The sequence below is a fragment of the Dromaius novaehollandiae genome, chromosome Z, assembly GCF_036370855.1.
Source record: "Dromaius novaehollandiae isolate bDroNov1 chromosome Z, bDroNov1.hap1, whole genome shotgun sequence".
Taxonomy (NCBI): domain Eukaryota; kingdom Metazoa; phylum Chordata; class Aves; order Casuariiformes; family Dromaiidae; genus Dromaius; species Dromaius novaehollandiae.
The window spans coordinates 62,195,042-62,207,752 of NC_088132.1; the positions used below are offsets into that span (position 1 = coordinate 62,195,042).

The following is a 12,711-nucleotide window of genomic DNA, read 5'->3' on the forward strand; positions in this document are numbered from 1 at the left end:
TGCTAAGACAATAATTCAAAGAACAAAGTCCACAAAAAACAAGAATTGATAGTAATTCTCAGCGAAATCGAAAACATGTTCAGAAAAAAGGTACTCTTCCTAGCACTCAGATTCAAGAAAAGCAGTTTCTCGAAAACAAACCAATAAAGATCTGCAAAATCATAAAGTGAGGCCACCTTTGGAGAACACCAACAACACTGCAAAAATAATAGGCCAAACACTGCCTGAGAAAAGCCTGAAAAACTACTATCCTAACTACTGTCCTCTCCAAAGAATTCATGATCTCAAATCAGTGTTCTTTTCCTACTTTGCAGGAGTAGCAGCTGAAGAAAAAAACCACAATGCTCAGCAGAAGTAGGGTAAAGCTAGTCCTGCTAGACTCAGCTAAAAATAACTTCAGCACACTTGTACAATAGAGACATTCAACTTACTGGGAACATTTCTGGAGATTAAAAGTTCTCCACAAGTACATAAATATTCAAGACAAATAGTTCTAAAAGAAACGATGAACAGTAAACAATCTTTAGCCCTGATACACTGAGGAATTAAGGCTATGTGAACATGTTATCTGTCTGCGAGAACCCTCTCCAAGTCTCAATTCTTGAACATATCCATCCAAATTCAACTAAATTTGACAAAGGGCAGAAATGGCAGAGATTATTTTTCCATAGGTTCTGTGAAAATCAACAGCGGAGCAAAGGCAACAGACCTGAGTTAACACCCTACTAGGAAAAACCATAGGTATAAATTCAGTTGTTGCCTTTGAGGGGCAGCAGAAACCAACAGGCACGCCTCCAACGTTTGCTCAACCAAACAGGCTGGATACATCAGAACAAGCTTTGAGGCACTATGGACATCGACAAGGGACAGATGCCAACCTAAGAGAGCTGAGAGTTTTGCAAGGACAAAAAATTAAAAACCTGTACAATGAAACCTTCAAAAATCACAGTATCCACTGTTCACAGAACAACTGACTGAGAAATCAGAGCTTAAAAACAGCATTTCTCAAAATATGTCCAACATACTCTACTGAGAGTGATCTGGGTGAGCAGAAGATACTGGTAAAATGTCACATGTGAGAAACGTGGAAGAAAATTAGAAATGGGGGGAAAAGTCATCTTATACCGGAAATTTAGTAGGTATTTACTCCATGGAATCTTTAACAACAGCCAATGATTTTCTTCATTTATATTTTTAATCACATTAAATTTGCAAAAATTAAAAAAAGAACACTGAAAGACTGTTATTCAATTTTCACATCAGCTCAAACAGCTAAATTGTAGTCATTACTTCTACAGGAAATGAACAAAGGATTTTTCTACTGTGTTATTGACATTTATTTGAAAAAATTAACATACTGAAACAGTGTATTTTAATTGGTTCACTAATGCTTACTTATTAAGTACCAGTAATTTAAACAGCATTATCTCTTCCCTTTAACAAGAAATGCCAAAGATATATGCCTTCCTCCACACACAAGATGATATTTTTCTCTTTCAAAAAAAACAATCTGAATGTTTGGAGATGTATTGCAATCTGATACTAATCTGCATTCACAAACATTTCAGTGCCTCACATAATCATGGGGTACTACACTGTTAATTTGGAATGCCCTGCAGATGCAGCATTTCATCACTTTTCCCTCTTTTTGCCACATAAATTTGGCAGATCTTCAAAAAAAGCTTGTAACGTAAGGCAAAATACATTAAGCTATCTCAAATACCACAAAATACAAATGGTGCCATGCTTTCAGAACAAGCTCAGATTCATCATCCATAAAAACTGGACCTGAAATTCCAATTCAGCCCATATACAAGCCTGACAGTGATGTCCTTAACTATCTATTTTACTAGCATATGAGCGCCCAATGGACTGAATACTTCCAGATCTTTCTTATTTCCTGACAGCACTGAAGGCAAATCAAAACCCTTTCTGAACTTACACCTACTTTTTAAAGGAAAGAGAAAAAAATGGAACACTGAAAAGTATATAGCTCTATATGGATCATAAATTACAACAGTCCTCTTGGAAACTTTTAAGTAAATAATATGGTGCTCAGGAATACGGGTTAGATGTTTAGTTTCTTTGGAGAACTTTTTGTCAGACGTTACCAGAAGCTGAGTGTCTGAATAATTTAAAAAACGCATATCAGAACTGTCTATAGTGACAGCTACTGTCTTTTTGTCATGTATATATTCAATATAAATTCTAAATTAACTTACATTACACATCTCCTTAATAGTCTCTCCAAGAGACTTCCTACCTCTCACATCTGCCACTACCAGGAAGTCCAGGTATTAACTTTATAAAGCTTATCACATCACTTCAAATCAGGAATCTCTGACCTAGATTCATAACTCTGTTCTTAAAAGATGAACAAAGTTGTAAGATACAATATGAAAACAGACTGGTCCATTAACAACCTAAAAGCTTTTCAGCATGGGGGGAGAAACGTAAAAGTTTTATCAATGTCACTGTAAATTCCAAAGTAAGTTCTCTTCTACCAACCAAGCAATTTGCTGTTTTCCCATTGGGTAAGTGTAACAGAATCTACCACAAAGGGTAAGTGAAAGAAATTTCCAACTTACTGTGGTGCCACTCGTCTCCAATACCGATCAATTCCATTCTTGAAGTACAGCACAGCTAACCATCTTACATTCACATCCAGGGTATGATTTGTAAAGATATTCTATTAAAAAGAAGTTAAGAAGTTAAAAGCTACTCAATGTGCCACAGACAGAATAGAAGTTGTATAAATACATGCACTAGCATATGTATTAATAGTGTACACGCACCTGCATATGTACAGGTGTATATAAAAATGCACGAGTCAGCATTTGACAAAAAACATTAAATGACATGTTAAAAACAAAAGAAATAGAAAAATGCTTACCATTAGCTCCACTACTCAACTTACAAAAAATAAACTCAAAATACAGGATGAATGTATTTCTAATCTTGTTTGGCTTAAAAGGCAATAAATGGGTACTAATTACTAGCACCAGCCAGTTATTACACTCTTAAATGATACAGCTGGATTCTTAGTAGAAAAAGAAATTATACTGTATAGCACAAGGGTACAGTATTGCACAAACTTCTGAGATCTTTCAGGAGAGTTCTTCATTATCTTGCCACATGCTATGGACCTCCCTGCCTGCCAACATTGACTGGAAAACAGTGATCTGGTATGACAGCACTTCTCAAACTTACCTGTGCAGTTCTTATAAAAACATATCCTGTTCCTCTACACTGTATAAGTGTTAAGATGTTACAGTAGTTTGGGGCATTTTTTTTTAATTCATTTCAGCCTGAGATTAACTCTAATATCTTCCAATCATCTTTAACTTATACAGTGTTAGAGCAAAATGTAAATAAAAATAATACACAGCATGCTTGATGTTTAAGTATATATGCTGTGCACAGATGGTTGTTTTACATTAGCAATAGTTGGATAGTAAAAACTTGAACATCATTATTCTATTTTCACTAAGCAGCACTATTCGATATCATGCTTAGTTCCTGTGACTTTGACTTCTGTATGTTACTCAAGATTAAGATGTATATTGTAGAATCAGCGGTACAAAACAGCATTCACTTCAAAATGGCAAGATAGCACAATGACAAAGGAATCTCAATAAAATATGAAGTCTTGCATACCGCAAAAGAAAAGACAAGTTTCATAGACCAGCGAATTAGAAATTACAAACTCCAGAAAATTACTTCTTTTATTATGGCTATTGCTCAAAAGATCTCCAGCTGAACTCAGACGCCAAACAGAACACCTAGACATGAGACTGAGAAAAATCCAAAAAATATTCAAAATCTATTCACACCAAAGAACTGTCCCATCTAGAATACTACATGAAGTGCTAGCTAGTCTTAAAAAGAGAAACTGAAGAGATACAGAAAGACCAGAGAAGGGCAACACGCAAAGAAACTTATTCCCAATCCCACAAGCAAGAGACTTAAAACACAGTAATTGCTTACTTTTGAAAATTAATTTCTACAGCTAAAAAGATATATAGATACCCATACATACGGGTGTGTGTGTATATATAAATACATATGCATACATACACAGCTGAACATACAAACAAATGCAGACAAACTATGGCAAAGGCAGGGGATAGAACTGAGTTCAGCTCAAAATTAAGAGTTGTGGGGGTTTTTTGTTTTGTTTTGTTTTACTTTTCCCTAAATCTCCTAACTTGCTTCATGATGAGGCAGAGGGTCTACAGAGAACAGAATATGTCACTAAACAACTCTGAGTCATTCATCCTGCGCACTAAAGACAGACATTTATAGGAAAATCAGTTTACCTGTATGTTATTTAAGACTACTATAATATAAACACACATGCCCAGAAGATGTACGAAATATTGGCACCACTAAATTCTGTTTGCCTTCTTTGAAACTCCTGGGTTTTTTTCTGAGTTTGTTTCCATCACCTGGCACCATGTTAATGCATTCATTTCATCAGCAGAAGTAGTAATTCCTTTGGAAGTATTCACTTTTTCAGGAACCTTGCTACCAACCTAGTCATCTCCCTGTGAATCTCTCTGCTGACAAGAAGGAAAGCTATCCCAACTGAGTATCAAACTTAGTACATTGAAAAGCGTACAGAACTTTTCCTGTACAACAGCTATCATAATGCATTGCCTCCACAATAAAGCACAGCTGGTTCAGACATACAATGAGATTAAAAACTAAAAATAAAGGGGGCAAATAAAAGTATCACCGCTTTATCAGGCAGAAAAGGCAATCCTTTGGGAAGGGTCATCTTGGCCTTCTGTTACCTACAATTCACAACAGGCCACCAACAGGCTTAGCAGTAGAGGCCCATCTATTCATGCTGCTGGAAGTTGGATTTCCTCTTTTTCCTGAATGCATGGAAAGGAATCTGCTCTGAGACATGGTGATGGTGATGCCTCACACAGCATGGCATAAAGATACTAGTAGCTGGACCACAACTACTGAAAGCTTACCTCAGCTAGAAGTCACATTTCAATGGAATTCTAGGAGGTCACACTCAGAATTATTCAGAAAGTAAGTAATAGCACTTTTCTGCTGTATCTTACCAACAAGACTGAATAAAAACCTGGCTGTGTCTCCCACTGCTTCAGTTGTTCTTCAGCTGGTTTCAGCACTGCAGTATCTTGACTAGTAGCTTGGGTCAAGACTCGCAGAACAATAGTGCTAGCACTATTGAGATCCATGAAAGTCTGAGAACATTTTAAAAGGGAGAAAACACTTAATAAAGACAGCAAACATTAAAAAGTTAAATCTTGTGAAATGTTTTGATCCTATTCCTGCAAAGAATACAAAACCAAGCATGCTTGATTAACTTATAAAAACCATTCCCCTCCTCCAGGAAAATTACAGACAGACAGTTTCATTCACATTATTTAAACATCACATGCTAATTTTTCATTAGACTACACAGTGCAAGATAGTATATCACACCCACTCATAGACAGTGTCAAGGTACAGAATGATTAAACTACTTTGCTCTCAGAAGTTTCTCAGCAGAAAAAGCAAACAATAAGTCTATCGTTACAAGCACCTTTACCAAGTTTGAGGAATTCCAGAAAATATTTTGATTTTGTTTTTAAACTGGTTACCTCTCCTGTGAAGCACAGCAGACGGAGCAAAACTGCAATGAATTACAAACTTCAGCTGAAGGCAAGGCAAACCATGGGATTATCTGAAAAAGACAGATATACAGAGTATCAATAGTTTTGTATTTTGTAAATAATTTCTCCCCAAAAGAGAAACTGATCCATTTCAGATACTTAATTCCTATAACTCAAATCTACCTAAATATTTTTTATCTATTTAAGAGGACAAACTGCAGGATTTCAGAATTAGAGTCCTAAAAGAAACTGAATTTTCTCAATGTATTCGTATCCTTAATTATCTATTTCAGCATACAAAATGCTAATTCAGCTGAACCAAGAATGCCGATTTTCCAACATAAACACATTCTTATACTCTAAAGACATAACTAAACACTGCTCTCCAGATGACACAAAACAGACATATTACATTTATCACGATTGCAGAAACAGCATCACAGCAAAGAAAAATGTATATATAAATAATCATGAAGTTTGACAATAAATGAAACTGTTTTTCTGTCTATAAAAGCTTCTGTTTATAACCTACATAAACTTTGCATAATACAAATCCACGTTAAACAAACTATTTCTACACTTACGTAAAGTTTTCTAAACAAACAACTGAGGACAGCTTAATTCTCTTCTACAAACAGGCTCAGGGGATTTGTTTTTGTTTAATAGTAAAGAACTTAGTTTGTCCTTCCAACTTTCACCTAGAAAGAGATCTGAGTTGGAAAATTTTAAGGGTGATAGTAAGAAAGCCAAACAATTTAAACCTGATTCTGATACAAGTATAAATTTGGGGATCTAGGGGGGAGGGAGAAAGAGGGGGAACCGTCATCCTAACATCAAAACAAGCAGCAAGATGAAAGATACTACCAATAGCCCTGCACAATAAAAAATGCAAAAAACAAAAAACTAAGAACTCATGATGCAAAACCAGGTAACCAGTCATCTGCAACAAAAAATGGACTAAATATTGAAGCTTCTAAGATTAAAAGAAGGAAAAAAAAACCCACAACTCTGTATACTCTCAACTCTACTAAGTCATCTTTCTTTTTAGAGCAATAATCTAACAGACCAAATAACTCAACTCTGTCCTAGACTTCCTGTGTGATATATCTTTTAATCCTTCTGCTTTAACTTTCCTGCAAAATAGATCTACCTTCTATTTCTTCTGTCTTTTCTACTTGTACCAGTCATTTCAACCTTTATCAATTTGCAGATTCTCTAAAAATTTCCTAAGATTATGAGGTCTTTACATAACAAATTTAAACATACAATCTCAGATTTCTTCTTAGTAGACTACTAACTTCCAGGGAACCAAGACACTGATTTAGACTGTAAAGTCAAATCGGGACTGGCTTACTCTATGGGGCATACTGCCTAGCAAAAAGACAGAAAAACATCATGTTAACTTGTAATGATCACGATGGGAAGTAATAACAGTAGTAGTTGTAATGTCGTTTATTTCCATTCAAAAGTCAAATTATTTCCTTTGCAAAATAAATGTATACTTATCTTACATTATGAAACAAGACCTGATGAAGCATTATTCTGAAGCACCTAATCAACAAACTTTTTATATAAAAAGAAAGCAGATCATCAGTCCTAATTGCTAGATGAAACCTCAAGAGCAGAGAGAACTTCCAAAAGTCAAGCCAAGCCTGTAGAGCATGTGTGTACGTGTGCAAAAAAGGAGGAAAAAAGAAACAATAAGTAACTTCAGCCGCAGATAAGTTGACAATTTTAGGCCTTTTGCTATACAGTGTTCTTCAAACAATGAGTTGCCACAGGAAAACTGCATATATATCAACAGTGAATCAGCAGCACGTACCCAGATACTTGCTGAAGATCCACACCAAGGACATGCTCATTTGAGAGAAAAAATGGATTATGGAGCATTCATGTAATAACTGACTTTGCACCACAAAAAGACTATGCCAGTTAAATGAAATTATTTCTCAACTACATTCAAAGCTGATGCAGAAAAAGAGGGGTTCTTTTGTATTTTTGGCAGAGGTGGAAAGGAGAAGGTTGCTTTTTTGTGGGGAATGGTGTTGCTGCTAAAGATTTATATAATTGATATACTAACCAAGAACAGTTCTCATCAGATGGGCTTAAAGTCAGCACAACACAAATGCAAAAACCATGAGGATGTTTTTCATTTCCTTATTTCAAAATAATCAACCCGCAGACCTAAAGATGACAAAAGCAAAGAGAAACATACACAAAGTTTTTTCTTTTTTTTTTAATGCTATTCATTCTTGAAAAAGCTCATATTTTCATTAAAAAACTGGGGCAGACACTGCTATAAGAACAGCCTTAGCAGGTCAGAGTAAAAGTTCATTTAACCCAGTGTCCTGTCTCTTGACAGGGACCATAGCAGACACATATGGAAGATCATCAGAACTGGGTAGTCTTGTAGTGATATTTCCAAAGAATACTCTCCCATGCTCCAGAAAACTGTCATTCAGGAACTTCCTAATATGTAAGGCGTTTAAATTTAACAAAGCTCAATAGATTTAATCTTCCATAAATTTGCATGGTTGCTTTCTGACCCCAAGTGAGCAATATTCCTCAACAAGATTGGATGAGGCTGTCGCAAACAATATAACAAAGTTGAAGACAAAGAATAATTTCCCTAAAGATGAGAAAATTCTGAAGATAAAGTTTATAAATACTGTAAAATATTTAAGGAAGCAGTATGTTCTATATTAATTTAATATTTATTTAATAAGAATTAACAAGAAAAACATCAAGATGCATGTTTCGAAATAGGTCTTTGTTTCATCATCATGAAAAGTTAAATCTATTTTTTAAAAAAAAGTCAAAGACAACACATTATGAAAAGTCAGTAGAGCTATTCTAATACAATAATCAGAAACATGTTCTAGTTTCATCCAAGACCCCTGCTTTGAAAAAAATTAGGAAGGTAATATATGATCACTTCATTTTTTTAATTTATTTCTGCTGCGGTTTCCTTTACCTGAGAAATGCATTTATATTTGCATGCAGTTGACATAACCCATTAAAAAATACAGCTAATACTACATCCTCAAAATCTACACATTTTGTTCCAAGGCTAAGAAGTTTCCTCTTCAATTTTTTTTTTTTTTTTTTTGCAAGCTGACAGTCTCTCAATTATTATAAATTTATGGGTAATGTAATAGGATTCAGAGGATATAAGCAAAGTATAACATAAAATAGCCATTGTTGCCAAAGAGCCCACAACTTACCATCACATTTTCCAGGAAGGTAGGGGGAATTATGCTACACCATATTACAAAACACTCAAACAGAATTTAATATAAGTGGCTATAGAGCAAGAACGGTCACAATTACTATAAATAGCATTATTATGCATATAAAGAACATGTAGAAAAGAGTATTTTGAATTATACTAGCTTACAGAAGTTACTTCCAGCAAAAAATGCTAGAAAATATAAATGGCAATAACACAGCAAAAATGCTAGAAAATATAAATGGCAATAACACAGCATTATGTCTGGGATTTTGCAAAGTCCATAGTGAGCATATTTTAAGAATCCACACAGGACAGAACAAAATGATGTTTGTTGCTTTTATGTTCGAGAGATTCCTCTAAACAATTTCTGCTTTCTTCTGATGATAGCAGTCATCATAGCCTGTTTCTTTACAATTATTTTCCAAGTTTTTTGATATAAAAAGAAAAATATACTTATTATTTCAAATCACTCCTTACAGTGCCAAACTGCAAACCTATATTTGCAGTTTAGGTTAACTACAAATATGTTTATAAATTTATATATATATATATATGCACACACACACACACACACACACACACACACACACATATATATATATATAAAAGGCATGGTCACTAAAATAAATAGTACCACCCTCTGCTTGTCCCTGCACCTCTTCAACACCTGAAGCTGGAGATAGGGGGGAAATACACTGGTATTCATGTGAATCAAGCTCCCAAATCACTTCCATACCACGTTGCTACATAGGTACTTGTGGCAGGCATAAAAAGCAGGCAGTTTAGATGCAAGCCAATGCTGCTTCATCAGTAGTGCTTATTTATGCCAGCTTAAGATATTTATTAAAACTGCGCTGGATGAACAAGAGCTTTGACAACTATTAGGAAATCCATGACTTTATGTTACGGTTATATCAGTACCGTAAGAGTGAATGAATACCTATGTTTAGGAATCTCCCTCTATGGTGAAATTGAATGCTGTTGTATTGACAAGGATCCCTTTTCTCCTAAAAATCATTCTTAAGGGAAAAAAGAATTTAAGAATAACCAATTGCCAAGTTTGGAGGCACATACAGAAAAACAGAACAACAGCATGTCTTCAATATGACTTCAATGTTCCCTTCGACTAGTGAACTTTCAAGTAAAGCTAATTCCTAAAGCTGGGGTACAATCTTTTATATTAATCTACTTTCGTTTTGTTGTCTCACCAAAACAGAATATGGACTTAGAGCAAAGTTACATATTACTACATCCCCAACCTAGAAACTACCCTGAAAGAGGGACCCTCTTTTTCCCTTTTCTCCACTCCCTCCAGGCCCCAGCTTCTCCCTTTCCTCACCTTTTTGTCTTTCCACTCCTTTCCTTGCACTAGCTCTGGTCCTCACTAGACTTCTTGCTAAGCCAGGTGAACTCACTAATCATACAGAAAACTGTTAGGTTTTTTTTTTTGCAAAGTTGGCAAGTTGAGCCACCTGAGTACATGGTCCAAAACGCACCACACTGGCTAAGGGAGAAAGGAGGAATATAGGACTCTCAGCAGTGTCAAGCCAGAGAGATTTGTCACATGCAATTTCAGCCCTAGGATAAAGTCCTTATAATCCCTCCTCATGAACAAGATTTCTCTTGAGAATAAACTTAACCTCTGCATATGCTTTGTAAAGATAACTGAATCAAGACAATAGCTCACATCTTATGTGTTAATGGGATCCCCTACAACACAGTTTTCATTATTGTCATATACAGATACTTTCGTGACACCAATTCATGCAGACAGGACCCAACTAGGTTTGACACCTAATTGACAGTGAAACTTACGCACATCATAAAAACATTGTTTTTCAGACAAGGAAGAAAATCTGCATCACCTCCAAGTATACATGAGCAGAAATATATAAAATAAACAATATATTGTCTACTGAATACTTGCAGAGCTTAACTCATAGTTCAACAAGTACCACAAGGCTTCCCAGTGCAGCAGATGAAATAGATGGAGTATCAAATAGCTATTATCCAGAAGATATACAATACACCAAATGCCACCCCTCAGCACAGTGAGAGGCGAAAAGATGATTTAATAGTCACCTATAACTTTAGCAGTCACCAGTAGTAAGTAAGTGCCAGGAGAATGGCACTCACAAGCAGACTGAGCCAAACCCTGATCTAGGTCTTTCCTATTGTTTGATCTTCCTGTGACACGATTTTGCTAACAAGTAACTGGTCTGTTCAGCTACCTTTCCATTTACTTTTTGAAAAAATAAAATATATTCAAAAATGCATTTTCAGCTAGAAGTACTGTGGCTGAATGACTCATGCACTCTTGAGCCCTACTCTGGACGCGCACTAAAGGCTAAGCTTTCTTTGTCCAGATTAACTCAACTGAAAATGATATCTGATCATTCAAGCTAGTGTCTCCAAAGAATCAAACATGACAACTGCTTCATCACACTTGAGTTTGCCCTTGATTACAGTATATGCCTCAACTGCACTAGCTGAAGAGTCTAGTCACACCTAGATTCCCGCATTCAAAATAGCCACTGTTCTCTGTTCTTTTTCACTGCATGACTTAAGGTGGGTGTTTTAAGCATATTTGCTTTAAAGAAGAGAAACAAAGTTTCCATTCTAAAAAGCCACAAGAACCACTTTCGGGTCCCCTTCTGAGCAAATGAGTCTAATGAGAATGCTAGCATTCTTCCTGATGCTAACATGACATATTAGCAATGCTTTTAAGGATTTTGCCAATTTCAGGAACAGTTGGTAGTTATACCAGCCCCTCCATCACTCAAGAAACACCCCTATATGAGTCTGTTCTCTATCACTGTATTACCTGTATCAATTATGTCATACCTTAGCATTCCTACTGAGCAGTAAAAACAAAAAAAGCTACCAGTATCCTGGCTATTCAAGGTACTACCACTACCATCCTTAGCTGATATTTTCCAGAACAATTAATTTCTCTTAACTTTAATGAAAAAAGCTGTTTACTCCTTACCCAATCTAAGCCATAGCAAAGAAGAAAAGTGAAAAAGTCTAAGGAAGAGTTACAGGGTTTGTGTCCATATTGCTACTAACAGAAATAGAGGAACAGAACTTCTACAGATCTACTTTTATAAAATTACAACATTAAAACTAAAAGTTAGGTCTGAAAATCAACATAAGCAGCAGAAAACACCAGAGATAAAGGAACACAGAATAAGAAGGGAAAGCCTAGGAATATAGGACAACAATAAGGGAAGCTGACTGATATTTAGAAAAGGAACTCTGATTATGCTATAAAACACTTAGGGCAAGAAGAATGGCCTCTTGGGTTAAATGGAAAACACAAAACTGATCAAGAAGTCCTAACACAAACAATAGGCATTATAAGATTACAGTAAGACCACTCCTGAGGAATTTGCTTAGATATAAGCTCAGAAGAAACTCCATCATAGGGTTCAGTATTCATAACACAGAAAGAGCCAAAGGCGCACACAGAGACGACGGAAGAATATTTTAAATGTTTGATAGTAAGCTTATAGGATGACAAATTTCACAAGACTAATCTTATTGCTTTTACTTCTTTATAGTTCACTCCATCTTAACAAACAGATTGTCAAAAACAAACAGAACACTTCATAACAAATTGGTATGCAACAGCTGAAATAGAAACTTCAGTTCCAGTCTGCCTTCATCCTCTGAAACAGGCTATAAGCCATTTCAGTACACAGTTAAAACCAGTTGCTGATAATACAGTTTTAAAGTGTATTATATGTAGGGTTTGGGTAACAGGAACTTTTCTTATTTTATGCATATGGTATGAAATGCATTTCTACATAATGGTACAACAGAAGAATGAGAGGGAAAAAAGCA

The 12,711-nt window shown here is 35.5% G+C and overlaps 1 protein-coding gene across 6 annotated transcripts in view; it reads right to left on the bottom strand.

The window, feature by feature from the left end:
* LOC112987042 (importin-11) overlaps nucleotides 1–12,711 on the bottom strand; it is a 107,309-nt gene that overhangs the window by 93,162 nt on the left and 1,436 nt on the right. For 3 of the 6 annotated variants that reach the window (XM_064502616.1, XM_064502617.1, XM_064502621.1), the window contains exons 3-5: nucleotides 5,622–5,704; nucleotides 5,079–5,222; nucleotides 2,589–2,689 (exon numbers count right to left, since the gene is read on the bottom strand). In XM_064502616.1, coding sequence (XP_064358686.1) covers nucleotides 2,589–2,689; nucleotides 5,079–5,216 — 239 coding nt within the window. In that variant the 5' untranslated portion in view covers nucleotides 5,217–5,222; nucleotides 5,622–5,704. Of the gene's footprint in view, nucleotides 1–2,588; nucleotides 2,690–3,657; nucleotides 3,795–5,078; nucleotides 5,223–5,621; nucleotides 5,705–7,713; nucleotides 7,818–12,711 lie in introns of those variants that run through there. The other 3 variants (XM_064502619.1, XM_064502618.1, XM_064502620.1) reach the window with 2 other exon arrangements.